This window comes from Mytilus galloprovincialis, chromosome 1 (genome assembly GCF_965363235.1).
Source record: "Mytilus galloprovincialis chromosome 1, xbMytGall1.hap1.1, whole genome shotgun sequence".
NCBI classification, from domain to species: domain Eukaryota; kingdom Metazoa; phylum Mollusca; class Bivalvia; order Mytilida; family Mytilidae; genus Mytilus; species Mytilus galloprovincialis.
Window position 1 is genome coordinate 33,053,773 of NC_134838.1, and position 20,707 is coordinate 33,074,479.

The 20,707-nt window shown below is 33.5% G+C and overlaps 1 protein-coding gene across 3 annotated transcripts; it reads left to right on the forward strand.

Annotated features, from left to right (window-relative positions):
* The first annotated feature begins 230 nt into the window (after positions 1–230).
* Positions 231–15,452, forward strand: LOC143071898 (serine/threonine-protein kinase Nek7-like). Of its 3 annotated transcripts, XM_076246592.1 has the most exons (11): positions 356–457; positions 1,067–1,173; positions 2,994–3,275; positions 5,961–6,061; positions 7,458–7,554; positions 7,926–8,033; positions 9,404–9,569; positions 10,181–10,270; positions 10,747–10,807; positions 13,364–13,463; positions 13,947–15,452. In XM_076246592.1, the coding sequence occupies exons 3-11, from the start codon at positions 3,168–3,170 to the stop codon at positions 14,106–14,108; spliced, it is 993 nt and encodes a 330-aa protein (XP_076102707.1). In that variant the 5' UTR covers positions 356–457; positions 1,067–1,173; positions 2,994–3,167; the 3' UTR covers positions 14,109–15,452. The 3 variants fall into 3 exon arrangements, with proteins under 3 accessions (XP_076102697.1, XP_076102689.1, XP_076102707.1); XM_076246574.1 differs by lacking the exon at positions 1,067–1,173 and having other exon boundaries at positions 232–457; XM_076246582.1 differs by lacking the exons at positions 1,067–1,173; positions 2,994–3,275 and having other exon boundaries at positions 231–457.
* The last annotated feature ends 5,255 nt before the right edge of the window (positions 15,453–20,707 follow it).

Genomic DNA, 20,707 nt, shown 5'->3' on the forward strand with positions numbered 1-20,707 from the left:
GTTAGAACGCGGAAGAACGATCAAGGAGAGTCTCAAAATAACTTGCGTTTCTGAAGAATTTCTACGTAGTTCCGAGAAAACCCTATTTGTACTTATATTTCTCTGCTTAAAGTAAAACTATTTTTAGTTGACTAATGTTTAATTATAAGCTCGGGTATTTTAAATTGAATGCTCTCTGACGTACAACAGAAATCAATTTAAATATAACAAAAAAAATAATCAGCCATATGGAAAGAAACGAGGAAGTAAAATAGATCAGCACATATATATATTTACTCATCGCTATCTTTGGTGAATAATGGCTAGTAGTAGTAGTAAAGCATGTACGACTAGTGATTTTGAGGGAACAGATTGTGGGGATTACAGGATTCACAAGTTAATTGGAAAAGGCACGTTCGGGAGAGTGTATGTCGCAACTAATAATAAAGCCAAGCTAAGAGGGGGAGATACATTTACAGTAAGTTTTTATTTTACTTTTGTAAAGAATATTAAAAGTTAGACAATAAGCTCGCTGTTTCCATAAACGTCTTTAAAAATTTTCATATGCGTAGTATTTAAATTTTGTTTTCAACTATAAACATTAATGTAGGAACAATCAATTTTTATGATACCAATTCTTTTATGTTTTGTGTTTCACAGCTGAACCCTAATTCAATGATGTTTTTTTTTATATGTTTTGGGTATCACAGATGAAGCCTTATTCAATGATATTTTTAAACGTTGTCTTTCAGCAATTATCTGTCGATATAATAAAATTAAGAATGTAGATGGGGAATATAGCAAAGAGACAACAACCCGACCAGAGAGCAAAAACAGCCCAAGGCCACCAATGGGAGATCAACACAGCAATAAAATACAATAGCATGAGGCGGGCTTCAGCTGTCCCCTAAATAAACATGTGTACTAGTTCATTGAAAATTGCCTCACTAAAATTTCGACACTGATTATTTTTTTTTATACATACATGTATATATCAATGTAATAGTCATTTGTTGTTGTCTCAACCTTAATTTCTATATAACTTGTCATCATTCCTTTTAAACTATTCTTCCTGGATATAACTCAGCATCTCAACGGATGATGTTTCTCGATAACATTAACCTAGTAATGATAATCATCATGGATCTCTAGTTAAAAACAGGCTCTTGCAGAAAAGGAAAAGCGACACTGAAGGTAAAGAAGGAATAATTATAGTAAACTAGGTTTTTTGTGAACAGAGTCTGAATATTGCATATAACTTCATTAGAACAATCCAAAAACGATAAGTAGACTGATAAATCAAGTACTGGTCTTCGGAAGGGGGCAGTCCTGTCTGAGTATTCATTTCTCCATTTAACCAACTTTTGACAAATCAAGTCATCGCAAGGGGGCAGTCCTGTCTGTGTATTTATTTTACGAACTTTAAAATCTTTCTCTTTACAGATAAATAAAATATAAATAATATGAAACATGCATGGATTAGTTTCTATCCATGTTTCTTTAACCTTAAAAATTGAAAGAATATCCCATATTCAAATTTGATATTATTGAGGAAAGATAGAACCTTTAACACAGGATTTTGTCTTTACTTATTCGGGACTACGGAATTTCGTTTCTTTATATTTGGGGTTTCGGAATCGGACACCCCATACCCCTAAATTTATAGATTCTGGAACTAAAATACCACCAACTATTTCCAAAAATAATTTGAAATTATGGACCTACATGTAAACGTCAAAAACTCCATTCCAATTCCCCTGTACCCATATCATATATACTCTATAGATAGAATCATATACATTTATCTTATCTCATCCTATCCCTAGTTTGTCTACTCTTTGTCAGCATAAAAGCGAGTTTAATATTTGGTAACTGCAACTGTATGATGGTGCTTACAGGAAAGCTTAATTCCCTTTTGCAAACAAAACTGTTACTACCGATGCTGCTACCAAATTGCTGATGGAGAAGGAATTGAAAGAAGACATTGATCATTGTGTTGATGATAATGTGCTTCCTTTAGAAACACAGAATGCCCTGAAACGGCTTAAAACTTGGAAAAGAGCATGCATGAGTGGCGAGAGATTGTGCGGGCTTGCCATGTTCATCGCGATAAGGATATCAGCAGACCAAATTATGATTCTGAAACGATTTGACTGAACCGGCCATAGAAAAATTTGGCAAACTCTACTGAATCGATGTTTGTTCTATGTTCTGGCAGCAGACTCAAACCAGTGATATTTGGATGATTATCTTACATATAAATTTAAATAAAGTTGTTAAAAATTTGGTGTAAGAAAAAGTCTTAAAATATAAAAAAAATATATATAAAAAGTGTCCAAATTCAAAACATTATCAAACTCTCTAAAAATGTCTAGAATGCAGGATTTTGCACCATTCATTGCATACCCTCCAAAAAATTTTTTCGCCTCGCTTCGCTCGGCTTAATTATTTTGCCTCACTAAAATAAGATGCCTAGCTACGGCCTTGACTACTTCCAAAAACATAAAAAATAAACTAGAATTAAATAAATTGAAAAGGTACGAAATCGGGAATCTTTTTTAGTATCCTTTAGCAAATCGTTGGATCTATTAGGGTGTACAATGCTCCAAAACAAGTTATTAAATTATATATAAGTAATAATAATCTTTTTACCATAAAATGTCATTATGCACTTCTTTTTAGTTTTTATACACTTTAATTTAGGGGTTCCATGTTCAAATCATAGATATTTGCCTGAGACTTTGTCATACTTGCGTTATACTTTGGCGGAGGCATTTAGTATGGTGGCCGGATGCGGCCATTTCGCGTTTTCGCGTTTTCGCGTTTTCGCGTTTTCTCCTTTCACTTTCACGCGAAATCGAGAAATCGAGAAATCGGGAAATCGGGAAATCGAGAAATCGAGAAAGCGAAATCGAAAAGGCGAAATGGCCGCATCCGTTCGCCATAATTTAGGGAGATTGTTTGCCGAGTGCCTTAGTTTCTTACTATACATTTATACTATACACCTTTTGCAGCCAACCAGCTTAGCCATTAAATGTATTAATCTTGGCGCAGCAAATTATAATTCAACACAAAAGAGATGGTTGGACAGAGAAATCAACATACTAAATGATCCGGATCTGAAGAAACATCCTAACATTGTCAGATATGTGGAATATTTCACACACGAAAACTTTCTGTGTATTGTTATGGATTACTATGAAGGGGGGAATCTTTATGCTTACATTAGGAAAAGGAAATCGATTCAAGAATCCGCCTTTATGGAGTATTTAGATCAACTTTCGAATGGACTAGAGGTATGTTAAGCAAACACGATCCCTAAATATAGCGACTTTAACTGTTGAACTAAATAAAGTATCATTGAATGGTCATAAATTAAATATATACCGGCAATCTGAAAACTGCGGTTTTCCCAATTCCGAAACTAATTGTGTCAAACGACATTGACCAATCTTTCTAACAAGCTGTTAAGATAAATCTTTCGTTATTCTGGGAAATATCTCTGCGAGTTTAATCACACACTATTTCCTGTGATCGCCCAGTACGACAGAATGAGATGTAAGTACGGAAGAATGAGATAAAATGGATAACGAAGTCTAAAATCTACTATATTTCAAACACTTGTTTCTAATAACAATTGGTAACCATCTGATCATATACTGTATCAACTGCACCATATAGCCGGTCAAAGGGAGTCTTAATGTGGGGGGGCAAGGGGGGTCCCAATAACAGCAAAACAGCAAATTGATTTGGCTTATAACAGATAACAAGGAATTAAAATGGACAAAAACAGATAACAGTAAATGAAATATTACAATAAGTCGGGTCCTTGACAAAATCCAGTATTTCTTATTACGGGTATAATCCTTTGTAATGAATTCCATTTTTTATGAATATGGTTTTTAGAATTATGTATATAGATATGTATTTGGTATATTCTTGTCCGTCCGTCGTCAATATGTCGGACATTAACTCAAACACTCTTAAACCAATTTACATAAAACTTTGGAAAATTATTTACATCTATTGACATGAGCTCCCTATAGTTTTTTTTAATAAATTTTAGATTTTAAGTTTCTGAGTAATGGGGTTTTATTCAATAAAAATGTATTTTTTTCAGTTTTCTGATATCTCAAAAATCCTTTCACAAATTTGCAAAGAATTTTGGTGAATTGTTTACTATATCTATTGACATGAGCTCCCTTTCAATTTTTATAAATTTTAGATTTTACGTTTCCGAGAGCTCCCTATAGTTTTTTTAATAAATTTTAGATTTTGAGTTTCTGAGTAATGGGGTTTTATTCAATAAAAATGTTGTTTTTTGATTTTACGTTTCCGAGTTAAGGGGTTTTATTAATTAAAAAGGGGGGATTTTCTAGTTTTCGGACATTAACACAAAAACGTTTTCAGCAGTTCTCACGGAACTATGCTGAATTGTTTATATCTATTGTTGTAAGCGCCCTTTCGATTTTTATTAATTTTCGATTTTAAGTTATTCAGTTAAGGGGTTTTTTCATTAAAAAAAATGGAATTCTCCAGTTTTCGGACAATAACTCAAAAATGTTTTCAGCAGTTCTCATGAAACTTTGGTGTATTGTTTATATACATAATAATTATATTGACTGATTTGGCATTGAGAAGTTATCAAATATTTCAAAAAGATGACGGGCGTATCATGCGCTCATGGCGTAGCTGTTTATTTGTTATAGAATACTTTTTTCAGCATTTATTATTGTACAGTTATTGAAACTCACACATGCTTGTAATTTAAATAGTGTGTAATAAAATTAAGAATGGAAATGAGGAATATGTCAAAGAGACAAAATGATATCTAGTAAAAATTCAAGGGCAGTTATGGTATCAAAGTAGGCTCAATTGACATAGTTCTTGTGTTTGTTGCTACTTAAAAATGACCTAAAAGAGTTTGAATATATATATTCACATTCTGACTTTTTTAAATGCCCATTTAATGAGGTGTGTGATTTTTTTTCTGAATAAGACTATGAGGACAAGTTGTCATGATGATATAGGGTAGAAAAATCAAAAGCGCCAATTATAAGCATGCAATTTGTCAAGTACCTCGAACCAATTATGACACTCCAAAAGTAAATTATTTCACTATTTTCAAAGGCCTTATTTGAACAATTTTTTATCAGGTTTTTGATTGTACTGCTTTAAAAAGAGCTGAGTCTGTAAAAGGTTAACTGGATGTAAGGACCTAGCTATAGTCCTTAATTGAAATCCTTGTCAGATATTCCTGGCCATATGTTTTCCTTTTTGTCATATTAAGAATTGTTCTAATTTGATATGTTCGTACGGGATAATTCTAAATAAATGTTAAAAAATTACAAAGGATAATCATAAGATATACTGGAATTTTTCTGGACCTCACTTCTGTGATGGGTATATGTTAATGGGATCCTTCTCCGGATACGGGACCAACATATTAGTAGTGGTAGACTCTAATGTCCAATGATCTTCAATTTCTACTGAATTTTGGCTGTTAAAAAATGCTAACATTCCAATTTTCAATAACAGTTAACAGCAAATACATTATCACAATAACAGATAACAAAAAAACAAAAAGCCCAATAACAGCTAACGAAGAATAAGACAATAACAGCTAACAGCAAATATATTTTTAGAATAACAGACAACAAAGAATTAAAATGCCCCATAACAGCATAACAGCTAAACCCCTTGCCCCCCCCTTTAATCTTGGCTCGAAACACACCAGATGCGGGTGGGTGGTGGCCAAAAGATACAAACGCTGTAGTTTATCTAAATTTCGACAAATACTTAATTCTGTTTTGAAATACGCTATCGCCAAATTGGAAAATGTTCACTCAAGGTATTATCAATAGTTCAATGAGTCGAGACGACGTTCATATTTTCATTTTCTTTATATTAGTTTAATATCTTAACATTCCAATAAAATAATTAGTACTACTTAGTTGATGGATATTTACTAATTTTTGCAGTTCCTTCACAGTAAGAGTATACTACATCGAGATGTAAAAACGAAAAACGTGCTCTTGACTGCTCAAAACGACCTTAAATTGGCAGATTTTGGAGTTGCAAGGTAAGTTTGTCAATTTTTTGTCACAAAACTCTAAAAACAATTTTGTTTATGTTACGTTGGTTCTGTATACTGACATCGTTGACAATTATGCGTATGAATTATCAGTGCTAATCATGGCTCCAGAACACATTTTGAGAACATTAAACTTTCAAACTTTCAAGACCCATTGGTGGCCTATGGCTGTTGTCTGCTCTATGGCCGGGTTGTTGTCTCTTTGAGACATTCCCAATTTCCATTCTCAATTTTACCTTATACCATAGAACCTGTTTCACATATTCAAAGTCGTCGAGTAAACAAAAATTGACTTTGTTTTAATATACAATCTCAACCAATAGTTGTACAAATGTCACAAGGAACATCATCCTGAATAATAAATGAATTTGATTCATTGCCGTTTAAACTCTAAATGATAATGAAACTAAAGATGCAACGGGGTAAAATCGAAATGGTAATTCGAAGAAGAACTACCCATATACAAAGACTAAAACATATCGTGGGGATACGTACATGATCGGAAAATGAAACTCCAAGTATTGAAAAGAGTTATTTGGGTATAATGAGAAATCAACTCATCGACAAAAATAATCAACAGACATCTAGAAATTACCAACAACAGTCTTCAACAAAAAAAACCAGTTGTTTATATTCAACCTATCAAACAATGATGATAAATTGTCCCAGATTCTATAAACGTTTTTGAATCAAGTAAAGGGAATCTTTTAAATATTTGCTATCACCACCAAATTCTACAAAAAACAAATTATAAAAAGAGAACCAACGTATATAACGATATACTAGATTAATTTTTTGTTTTATAATTAACGTCCAGTGGCAAATATTTCTCACATTATTAGGAAGATCTTACTATATGAAAAAGACAACATATGTACGAGCTTTTTCCTGTTTTGTAGCGATAATGGTGGTAAAATGTTGTAATAAGTCACAAACGAGAGAGAAAGAACTATAAGCTGTTTTTGCTTTTAAGAAGTATTCCTGAAAACCTTGCACTAGGGCAATGAACCATTTAGGCCCTAGGGTTCAACCCAACTACCAGTCAATGTTTTGGTCCTGTATGAATTACACGATAAATTATATTTTGAATATAAATTTCTGGTTCATGAATTGCGTAATAGTATTAAAACCCAGGATGCAATTCCTTGATGCAAAGTTGACCATTCTGGTTTATATGATCTTAAATATCTTATATTATTCATGTCACGTAAAAAAAAAATTCCTCCAACATCACTGACAAAGCATAAACAATCGGCATGCTTCGTATATAAATTCAGTTAGTTGGCATTCCTCTGGGTCCCTGCTATTGACATTGTCAAACACATACATGAATTGGTTGTTTTTATTTCATTTTTCGTTTATCGTTACCGTTCTTTTTTTTCAGAAAAGTAGAAGAAATCGATTTGAAACTGACAAAATTAGTTGGAACACCAAATTGTATGAGCCCCGAGGTTTTAAATAGAGAAACTTACGATTTTAAGGTATCAGATTAACTATCAGTATTCTGCAAAATCTAGAAAACCTGTTTTTACGTAACATTTATAGTTTATTTAATTTAAGTTTTAAATAGTTATATTTGTATAAGCCAATTATTAATTTGAGACCTTACATTAAAATTACTAATGTAGTATTTTATTACTGTATATAAGAGTTATAAATTCACATCCATTATTATGAAACACAGTTGAATCCAAGCAACCACATTTTCTGTTAACAATTAATTTTAAACACACTTTAATAGATACTTATACGGTATGTCTTTTGGTCTATTTTACGGTGTCGTTTGCATGCTGCGTTATCGGGGTATAACTCTATATACTTTTATTTATTTTCCTAAATTCTATGTTTTCAGACTGACATTTGGAGTCTTGGTTGTGTGTGCTTTGAAATGGGTTGCGGAGAATATGCTTTTCTTGGCTCAAGTAGAAGTGCCATTACGAAAAAAGTAACTTCTAAACAGGTATGGCATACCTCTTTATTATAACAATACAAAATATTTTAAAGTCGTATATTTGTTTCTAATAATAAGTGTTTATTTTGTTCCTCTTGTAAAAATAAACGTGCAAAGTTTTTTTTTTTTATATAATTTGATTTCAAAACAAGGCGACCCGAATGGTTGACTTTGGTATAGAAATATGTTCATCCCTTGGTTTTCCTCCAACATGCAGTAAACCCCTTGCCAATGTGGGGCGTCCTTTCAGCAAAGCAGGATGCATAAATTCGTGGTCACGTCAGGTCAAAATGAGTACTTTAATTCCAATGCATTACTTAAAGGGATTGTCGTGCTGCCTGCATGTTAGGAAGTATAACAACAAACTCGTTGCTGGGTCTTCAATGCTATATTTCTGATCTTATACCAACACTTTTATGGGCATTCCAAATTTCCCGCTCATCATCCCGGTCGATCCCTACTTAATACCTATTGAACTTATTCATGATTGGATCGTCCTGAAAATTTTTGAAATATTTGCCACTGGTCGTTTAGCAAACCCCAAACAATCAAGAAGGCATTGAGTAAAATACCCAAATTTGTAAACATCTGAACAGACCAGTTTTCCTATAGCTATTGATTAAAAGAAAAGTATTTATGAATGTGTGTCTTTCTATGTTGTAATGTTACATTATTGATTCAGATAAGGGTGAAGGTTGGTACCTATTAAACTTTTTAAACCTGCTGCATTTGTTTGTACTTGTACTAAGTCAAGAATCTGATATTCAGTAGTTGTTGTTTGTTGATGTGGTTCATAAATGTTTCTCGTTTCTCGTTTTTTATATAGATAAGACCGTCGTTTGTTGATGTGGTTCATAAGTGTTTCTCGTTTTTTATATTGATTAGACCGTCGTTTGTTGATGTGGTTCATAAGTGTTTCTCGTTTCTCGTTTTTTATATAGATAAGACCGTTGGTTTTCCAGTTCGAATGGTTTTACGCTAGTCATTTTGGGCCCTTTTATAGCTTGCTGTTCGGTGTAAGCCCAGGTTCCGTGTTGAAGACCGTACTTTGACCTATGATTGTTTACTTTTATAACTTATTGTGACTTGGGTGGAGAGTTGTCTCATTGGTACTCATACCACATCTTCGTATATCCAATTAAGATAACATTTTTAAGTAGAAATAGACGTCCTTAAAGAATGAACAGTGCTTATAATCTTTAATGTTAGTGATAATCACACCAATATATTGACTGCCAAAACTCAGTAATCAATAAATTTTAAAAAGAATAATTGACTACTCAAGAAAAATATACAACTGTAATTCATCTACCTATTTATGGAATTTTAAAATCTTTTTTTTTTTTTTTTTTAAATATGAATACATATATCTTTGACAGTTGCCGGATTTTGACCGTCTTCAGTACAGTGATCCAATCAAAAACATGATACGGAAGATGTTAGAATTTAAACCAGCCGACAGACCATCAGCATCTGAAGTCAAAACATTTGTTTCAGAGCAAAAACCGAAGACCAGTTTTAATGTGTCGAACATTTCACAACAAAGTAAGAAAATAATGTTTACTGCCGGAGGAACTTTACTTATTCATATATATAGGAACCCAGAGAAGATTTTAATTTTCTTAAACATAAAAATGTGTTTTTATTTATCTGGGACATGCTATGCCAACATAATATTCCAGATGCACAGGTTTGTCCGTACACGGAGTAAAATTTTTACTGAGGTGCAATCACATTAAGTTAAGCCATAGGGTCGGCATGAACCTTATCGGGTTTTAATCTACTGCTAAAAGTTCAAACTTAACCCTATCCTTACTTTCACAGGTAGCAATGGTACATCTAGAATATGGGTAATATGCTCTTGTTGATACAAAAAAGTCATTGATTCTTATAATAGGCAGATTAATTTTATCTAATTTTCGCTGGTCATGGCATACGGCACTATACAGATTTTCTAAGTTTTGAAATATATAAAGTAAATGTGAGCACTGAGACGTAAGGATTGCTGTGTGAATTCAGAATCAAACATCGCATTGCGTATAATACTTTGAAATGTAATTGCAGAACAACAGCTTTTACGGTCATACTGTTCAATATCAGTTTTTCAAGTTAAATTAAAATCATGTTTGATAACATTATAATCGTTATTTATTTAGTGACCAAGTCATCGTTACATGATTCTGGAATAGTAACATCAGAAAGACGAAGAAGTCAAAGAACATCTGAAAGCTGCGAAGAAAGCGCAGGCATGTGTGATATTCTTAATTGCTGAAAAAAGTTATTTCAATAACAACGTTTTACAATACAATTACTAAGAAAACTATTACTTACATGATGTATTGCATTATTAAAAAGTATTGATAAAAGAAAAACAAATATATCATGTTAATGTCAATTATTCTTAACAACTTTGAACAATTAACCAAAACTGAATGTAATGAATGATAATAATGATAAATGACTTATGGATTTAGTGATTTTGGAGGACGTGGGAACAAGGGGTTACCTTGATACATCCCTCGTAGATAGTATTTGAACTTCTATATATATTATTTTAGCAAATGCAGGTTAAACAGTATTTTTGACATTCTATATGTCTTGCTTACATTTTCCAGACAATAAACATAGCACTTGTACTATAAAAATGACCACCCATATGCTGTATTTGATGGATAACCCTCACTTTTATTGTGACTTAAAAGGTTATATTTTTCATTTTTAGCTTTAGGCAGTACTATATCAGAAAATACGGGATTGCAGAGACAGTCGGCCAATATGCAGGCGTAAGTTACTTTGCATCATTTATTTAAGTTATAAACTGTGTTTTCTTTGAAGTAATATAGGTATTCATTGATGTGTTAACTCGACCTTCAACTTACTTTGGTGTCCGAAAATTATGTCCAGATCTCTCTCTCTCTGTTATTGTGAAGCCAAGTTGGCCGAGTGGTCTAGCGCGCCGGATACAGTGCAGGGGATTTGGTGTCACGATATATCAGTAGCACGAGTTCGAATCCCGGCGAGGGCAGAACAAAAAATTTGCCGAAGCAAATTTACACATCTAACATTGTTGCGCTGATGTTTAGTCGAGTTGTAGAAACCTCTAGAGAGACAATATTTCATCACTTGTATTTAAAAAGTACTGGATATATGTGGTTTCAACTCAAGTCATTATAATGGTCATAGTTTTAGAATTGGGGCAGCTACTAGTGCTGGTAAGGCAAAAATAGAAGATCACTTGATAAAAACATAAGGGCGCTGGACTTCAGATAGTTACATCAGATACATTAGGGTAACTCCAGCATCTATTAAAACAGCTCAAAGTAGGTTTGGTAGAATTTAATGGCATGCTCATTTTCAAATGTTCCATACACATGTTTTTTACAGAGATTCTGGATGATATTGTTTTTGTTTGACAATTGATTTTGATATTGTGTTATTATTATGTGATAACTTTTATTATTATTATTATTTTTTTTTCTTTTTTTTTTATTTTCATGGCTTTATTGAAGGTACCCCCTCCCTTACCTCACAAATCCTTGGGGACACTCAGCTGTTACCATCTGTTTTATGGACATTTATGAAATTTTATCACTGGTTGTTTCAAAAATTTCACTCATCCCCCAAGAATTTCTGGGGATAAACTGTCAAATTTCTTACAAATTCATTTCAACACCAATTCAACATCAACACTACTAGGCTTCCTCATAGCCTCCTTATAGGCTTCCTCGTTGTCTCATTATAGGCTTCCTCATTGTCTCATTATAGGCTTCCTCATAGCCTCATAGGCATGATAGCCTCTAGGAATGATAGCCTCATAGGCTTCCTGATAGCCTCATGCATTTATTTTGAACCATCGTTCCAATTGGATTGGTGTGATGTCAAGCCAGGGGTCTATACTTTGCTACTTTCAGTATGCACATAGCTAGGCTCTTGGTTTAGGCATGGAGCAAAATATTAATTTTTTAGCTGAGTAGTTTCCCCAAGGGCCAAATTATAATTGTGATGTAATATATAAAAATAAAAGTTGTAATTAAATTATGATTTATGTTTAATTCAAACATGGATACCAATGGCATTGCTACACAGTATTTCCCAGGAGTTTATTACAAGATAGGTTATAGCAGGAAAAATTAGGTCGATAATAATTTGAGCACTAAATCCTTAATTTTACATATCATGAGTTCAAATCGGTGTGTTCTGAAAGAAATCAGGGGTAATTAAATTGTTTAAATTACTATGAAATTACTATGAACTCATTATGTGTGACTTTGAGGATTTTGTTCACTGACACAGTTATTAGCGAAATTGAAATATAGGGCAGAAAGTTACACCAGGATGGTTTAATTGTCGAGTCAAAGAATTTGCAAAAAGATATGAGGTTGGATGTTTGCTCAGGTGTTAACACACATTTCCCTATTACATAACAGATTCCCAAAGAAAAGATACAGTATAAACAACAGACAATTAAAATAAGATTAGAACAACATCACATCAAACAGAAATAAATTTACCCAAAAATATTTACATATTTACAAAGAATCAGAACACAATGCAAACATGGAACAAATGACAATTAAACATATTCAGGATCATTTCTGAGAATTTTGTATAAACTGATGTTTAGTCGAGTTGTATATACAGAATGTACACAGCCATGTATCACCATCACTGCTGGTGATCCGATGGATAAATCTGTTGTAGAGTTGTCCCCACTGGTTCAGACGTACTTATAAATATAAATACTGCTGTTACTGTATCTTGCATTAGTTTGTAGCATCCTTTTATACTATAGATAATTCAGCTGATCTGTAACAAAACCATCTTCATGCCTTATGTATATCATGTACTGTATGTATTACGACGCTAGATTAAAGCTGACGAGGAAAGCTAACACCCGGCCACCGAAAGCTTTATTATTGTGAAGCCAAGGTGGTCGAGTGGTCTAGCGCGCCGGATACAGTGCAGGCGATTTGTTGTCACAATATCTCAATAGCATGAGTTCGAATCCCGGCGAGGGAAGAACAAAAAATTGCCGAAGCAAATTTACAAATCTAACATCGTTCGGCTGATGTTTAGACGAGTATATGTTTATTAAAAAAAACACAATTAAACTGTTTTCCCGTGTTGGGAAATTCATACCAAATAAGTTAATGCATGCCAGTTTAACTTTTTGAAGCCATGACGTCAATTACTGATTAAAAAAAAACAAAAAAACCTTCATATGATGTACAAAATAAGCAGCTGCTACTTTGAAACATAATATGGCTGATGTCTGAAAGTTATAAAATTTCCGGTCAATATTTCATAAATGGGTATGAAATATGGTATTCTTGTTACAGGAAAATTGTAAAAATGATTGGAGACCACAAAGCTACGAAAAAGTTGGAGAGAATTATGAGGTTCTTCAACAAGAATCCAACTGATTATCCAGGACTTGAGGTTTGTTAAAACACTTTTAAAATAAGTTCCATAGCATTATTGCATAAACCAAATTCGGGAACTTATTCCATTTAGGCTTTTATAACAAGAAAGTCTAGTAACTATAATTCACGAAACTCTAAATTTAAAAAATTACGTTCAACCCTGATGTATTTCATCCTGTAATTCGGAATTTGTTAGCAATTTTAAGCTTAGTTTATATCAGAGCTTACTTTTTGTGGAGCCCCTGCACAAGCCACACATTTCTTGAATAATCTTCATCAGGAAAGCTAGAGAGCAAAATTTTGGAAGCCAACAAAACTTTGGAAGCCAAAATATAAAATAAAAAAATAGTACCAACAATCAATAAAATATAAGTAAACTATACGATCTTTTTTAATGGTGAGCTTCGTTTCAAGCAAAAATGCTCTTTAAGACATTTTAAAGCAAAAGCCAAAGATTGATTTGAGCTTCTTTAATACCATATATGTTTTCATAATGCAGGAGAAAGTAAAGGACGTTGTTGGAGTGGGTTTACATAATAAGATCTTACCGTTTGTGTTTGCATTGAAAGGAATGGAAGAAGGTATAAAGAGAATACCAGGACAAGCAGACGACGAAGATGACATGTTCTCAACAGCTCACGAGACAGCGGATAATACCTAATAATCATGTTGTATTTCGAAATTATATGGATTTTTTTCAAACTCTGGAAATAAGTTCTTAATACAAACTATTCTACGTGGATAACTTAATGAATAGAATTTGCTCAGACATGTTATAGGGACTGAATTATGTTGACTCATTCGAGCAGAAAATTTTGGCCTAGAATGAACCAAGACGTGATTTGAGGTTATTTTTGTGTAGAATTTATCGGGTTTTTTTTTCTGTTTTATAACTATTGTTAATGACATAGCAAAAAGTTTAACTTTTTGGCATCCAAAGTTGATTTATAAGATTCTGACTTTTCATATAATGCATGCAGCAAACTTGCATTCGTGAATTAAAATATTAGAAAGAATGTCTCTGCTTGGTCATCCTATAGGGTATTTTCAACAATCTAATGTCATTACGTTTCTATTTTTATATATAGCAAACCTTTTTATTGTAGTATTATATTACTTGATTATTATTATCAACATACTCATAATTATTATTTCTGGTGCTATACATAAGTATCCGTCAATGACAGGTAACAGTATTTTGTAGTGTTCCTTTTAAAACAAATGTATATATATTATGGTTCGTAAAAATCAAACCAATGAGTCGTTTTCGTCTATATTTACAGTTGTGTCTCCTGACATTATCACCCCTTTCTATTAAATGATGGTCTTACAGAGGCAGGACCATTTGACGTCGAGAGGTCACATTTAAAAAAAAACCATCTTTTTCGTGCGACTGAAGTTCGATTTTTTCCATCTCACGCACACCGCGATTTTATCAGCGCTTACTTTAAACTTAATGAGAAAAACTCTAAATCATTTTTTTTTTCTTCTCTTGATCAAATCATTTGTTTCTCAAAGTTTGGAATAACATTGGATTGATTGTTTGATTGCTGGTGTTTTTAAAGCAACTTTTGGTGTAAAAACGAACTTTTTTGTTAGAAATTAAATATTTTGGCTTCTAAGTGTCCAAACCGTTTTGTATCCTATTTTTAACCAGTAGATTTTAAAAAAAATATGAAAAAAAACTCAGCAGTTCTTTAAATGATTAACAAAGTCTTGCATTCAGGGGTTTTGACTTCAGTTTTGATTTTCCGTGGTAACTATCATGAAGTAAATTTTATCATTGTTTAATTTCAAGAGCTATAATTCTGCAGTCAGTTCAATGTTGCATGAAACCGTCCACATTGACTCTAGCCGTGCATTGATTTGTAACTCATTTGTCTCATTTGTTGTTGTGTAGTAGTAGTTTTGTTGTGATGTACGTTTTACAATACCGTCCGACGGGTGTACTTAATATTTTACATTTTGTCATTTTCTTATACATACGAATAAATTTTTAAATGATCATGATGTTTGATTCTTTTTCATGCCTTACACATGGAGTAATCGACTTTTAGAACAGTGGCACCAATAAAGACAGCAACCCAACCACACATGTTAAACACAAAGACATTGCAAAAATTCGGTTGTTTTCTGCCCTTTGGTCGGGTTGTTAACTGTCTCTGACACATTCCCCTGTTCCATTCTAAATTTTATTGCAATGTTTACTATGGAAAAGCGCCTATCCAGTAAATCGACACCAATTCAAAACATAAACAAACTCATAACGAAAGGACATCAACAGTCACTGTTTTAAAACAAGCACATTTTCTATCGAAACCGTAAAATCTTCAGTTCAGTGTCAAATCAAGTATGAGATGGGAGGACAATAACTTTTTATGATGAGCTCACGTAAGATTGACTAACAGAATAGATATAGTCCACAAATATGTGACAATGGGTTTATTATATTTATTGTGTCCCCTTGATGAGTAGCATAAATCGTTCACAAATATAAGTGTCAACATTTGCCAGGATGAACAAAATATTGTTCAATGAGGAATATGCTTAAAGCACCGTCAATATCTCCAGAACAATCTGCTTGTCATCATTACTGTGACCAAAGAGATTCAGTTTGAACTTTTGACCTTGTTTTTTTTGTCTTTTTGTCTCCAAATATTCAGTCTAGGTGGCCGAGGGGTCTAGAGCGATGGACACAGACAGTCAGTGCAGGCGGTTTTGTTTTCCTTTTGTTTTCGATATCCCGATAGCACGAGTTGAATCCCGGCGAAGGAAGAACAAAAATTTGCGGAAACAAATTTGCAGATTTAACATAGTTGTGCTGAAATTTAGACTATAGTTGTGAATATAAAATGTGTTTTCAGTCATGTATCACCTCCACTGGATATGTAATGGACGGAGTTGTCACTTAAGGATTTTTCAGTATACGCAGAGATATATGCGGATATGGATAGTAAACTGCACATTTTCCTAGAAAACAAAGAAATATTCATGCCAACGTTAAAAAACGTTTATAACTAAATACAGAAAGACAGGAAAAACGAAAAAATAAATGAAAAACATTGATAAACAAAATTTAATCTGCTAAACGAGTCCCTGTGGTCTAAACAAGTGACAACTCCATCCATTAGATCTACTTGAACAATCAAATATTCTGCAACAGATGTCTCTATAGTGATTCACTTATATTGAATAAATGAAGTGGGTCACACAGTGAGCTGATAAAGGATTATTTCGTTTGTTTTGATACAGCTTCATATATCAATAAATGAAGTAGGTCACACAGTGAGATGATAAAGGAATATTTCGTTTGTTTTGATACAGTTTCATATATCAATAAATGAAGTAGGTCACACAGTGAGCTGATAAAGGATTATTTCGTTTGTTTTGATACAGCTTCATATATCAATAAATGAAGTAGGTCACACAGTGAGATGATAAAGGAATATTTCGTTTGTTTTGATACAGCTTCATATATCAATGAATGAAGTGGGTCACACAGTGAGCTGATAAAGGAATATTTCGTTTGTTTTGATACAGCTTCATATATCAATAAATGAAGTGGGCCACACGGTGAGCTGATAAAGGAATATTTCGTTTGTTTTGATACAGCTTCATATATCAATAAATGAAGTGGGTCACACAGTCAGTGAGCATACTGCTGATAAAGAATTAATTCACTTTTCTCTATAGAGCTTCAAGGATTTCAACAAATGAAGTGGGTCACACAGTGAGCTGATAAAGGATTATTTCGTTTGTTTTGATACAGCTTCATATATCAATAAATGAAGTAGGTCACACAGTGAGATGATAAAGGAATATTTCGTTTGTTTTGATACAGTTTCATATATCAATAAATGAAGTAGGTCACACAGTGAGCTGATAAAGGATTATTTCGTTTGTTTTGATACAGCTTCATATATCAATAAATGAAGTAGGTCACACAGTGAGATGATAAAGGAATATTTCGTTTGTTTTGATACAGCTTCATATATCAATGAATGAAGTGGGTCACACAGTGAGCTGATAAAGGAATATTTCGTTTGTTTTGATACAGCTTCATATATCAATAAATGAAGTGGGCCACACAGTGAGCTGATAAAGGAATATTTCGTTTGTTTTGATACAGCTTCATATATCAATAAATGAAGTGGGCCACACGGTGAGCTGATAAAGAATTATTTCGTTTGTTTTGATACAGCTTCATATATCAATAAATGAAGTGGGTCACACAGTCAGTGAGCATACTGCTGATAAAGAATTAATTCACTTTTCTCTATAGAGCTTCAAGGATTTCAACAAATGAAGTGGGTCACACAGTGAGCTGATAAAGGGTGATCTCATTTGTTTTATAAGAGCTTTAGTTATCAATAAATCAAGAAACTTCACTGATTTCGATAAATCAAGTTGGTAATCCAGTGAGCTGATAAAGGATTATCTTATTTTGTCTATAGTGCTTCAGATACCAATAAATTAAGTTCAACCATCAATGAAGCTGGGTTGATCTCATGTCTCTATATTCACCGATATTAAATCAAAGCGCTGTAAGCGCTGAAGGCAGTTAACCAAAAACCAAGGCAACCGTAATTATGAAAACTGTGGCAATGTTGCCTCAACATTAAACATTCATATATAGCACATTCATGTTTATCTAATGATTTATTTATTAAGGCAAATAATTTATATGTTATCAAAGTTTCAAAAGCAATGCATATATCAATGTATATTTTTTTTATGGTGAGTCTGCAGTGGTACAAGTTCCCAATGATTGCAGTTGTTCTACTTGGTAGTTAACCTTGGTTTTATTTGACTGCTAGAAGTTCAAGTTGACTTAGTATGAAGATGTAATAGTATGAATGGACTGGTTTCCCTGGAAAGAAAACTGAGTTTGTGTTCTATAGTACAAAAGTTATGAGACACGAATCAGACAAATGTTCACTACAACAGGGATCAAAGGTGAGGTCTGACTGACCTGCCCATAGTAAATGTAAATGATTTGTTATTTTGTCCCATACATATGAATATATATAATTTAGGGGTGGGGATCTCAACGGTTTTCAAGTTCTCAAACAGGTAGGGGTAGGCCGAGGATTTAGGGGGGGCAGGCGGCCCCGCCCCCCCTTTTGGGAAAAAAATTGGTTGCTTATATAGGGAATCACTGAAGCGTGACTTGAGTGGGCCCCCTCTTAGGTCAGTCAGCGGGCCCCCACACATTTTATTTGTTATATTGTCCCATACATGAATATATATGGTTTAGGGGTGGGGATCTCATTGGTTTCCAAGTTCTCAAACAGGAGGGGTAGGTTGACCCCAGGGACTCCACCTATATTTCATTTAATTAGTTATATTGGCCCATACATGAATATATATTGTTTTGGTGTGGGGATCTCAACCGTTTCCAAGTTCTCAAACAGGAGGGTTGGGGTGACCACAGGGACTTCCCCTACATTTTATTTGATTTGTTATATTGTCCCATACATGAGTATATATGGTTTAGGGGTAAGGATCTTGACCATTTCCAAGTTCTCAAACAGAAGGGTGTACAGTGACCTCAGGGACTCCCCCTATCTTTCATTTGAATTGTTATATTGTCCCGTACATGAATATATGGTTAAGAGGTGGCGATCTCAACGGGTGTCAAATTCTCAAACAGGAGGGGGTGGGGACACAAGGGACTCCCCCTATATTTCATCTGATTTGTTATATTGTCCCATACATGAATATATATGGTTTAGGGTGGGGATCTGGGCCATTTTCAAACTCTAAAACAGGAAGGGTGGGGTGACCCCCAGTGACTCTTCCTATATTTCATTTGGTTTTTCATATAGTCACAAACATGAATATATATGGTTAAGGGGTGTGGATCTCGACCGTTTCCAAGTTCTCAAACAGGAGGGGATGGGGTAACTCCAGGGACTCCCCCTATATTTCATTTTATTTAAAATATTGTCCTATACTTGAATATATGCAGGGGCGGATTCAGGCGGGGGGTTGCGGGCTTGAACCCCCCTTAAATTTGCAAAGCATGGGTTGTTCTCAGCTTAATAAAGAATATTCCGATAATTTTACCTCAATTTTTTTTTAGCCTCGCTCTGCTCAGCGAAAATTTAAGTTTGCGTCCCTCCTAACCTAAAATCCTGGATCTGCCCCTCATATGGTTTAGGGGTGGGGAGCTCGACCGTTTCCAAGTTATCAAACAGGAGGGGGTAGAGTGGCCCAAAGAATGCCACCTATATATCATATGATTTACTTACATTTAGGTATATATAATATAGTTGCATTATTTGTGAAAATAAAGAAACTTTCAGCTACATTAATTGACCCTTCAAAATTGAGAAAAACAAATAACCCTTCGAAATTGCAGTAATATGTTTACACTTTAAAAGCATCTCACATGCATTATCATCATTTATCACTGATAAAGAAAATTTAGACTGTGACCATGAACATGTATATTGTTAAATATATTCTGTTCCCAGCTGTTACGTTGTATTGGATTTTTAAATTAAAATTTGTCAAAAAGTAATTTTGAGTTTCTGTATAAAATATTTTTCTGCTTTTTCTTTCTTTTACATATATCTTTTGGTTTACAATTCTAGTGTTTATATTCATTTACCATGCATAGATTTATTTTTTCACCTGCTTTGATTTATTTTGTAATTGATCGCCGAATCCGGAATTATCCTTATCCGCTTCCGGAATCGGATCCGATATTGTAAAATTTTGTCTTCACGGCCGCCATTGTTATGTGTTTACAATGTTGTTTTTGTCAATCAGATACGATTTTACTCGAATTTATACAACATTTGTCGGCGATTTTCTGTATAAAGCTAGCGGTTGAACAAAATGAACATCGCTGTCATGAATAATAATGATAAAAATAAGTTTTTAGCTCGTTTAATTGGAGACTTTGGTGACTTGCATCACAGGGGCTTGTTACAATTGCCGGGTTTACTATCCATACGAACCCCTAAATAAACACAAGGGAGGAAGCTCATTTGCGACAATGCTTCAAATTATTGCTGTAAAATTTTTCAAAGACTTTCACTTACTTTGTGACCTGAATAAATCTGTTCCCACTTGAATTATCTCTTCAATGACATATATTTATTACCTTAAGTAACCTCTATAACTATTGTAATCCTTAAAACAAACTCGACATTTCTGAAATAGAACGAATCGAGGCCCTAAATTTGAAAATGAAAGTACTAAAGCGACACCTAACGGAAAATATATTTTTGGCACTCTCGGGTGTTACCA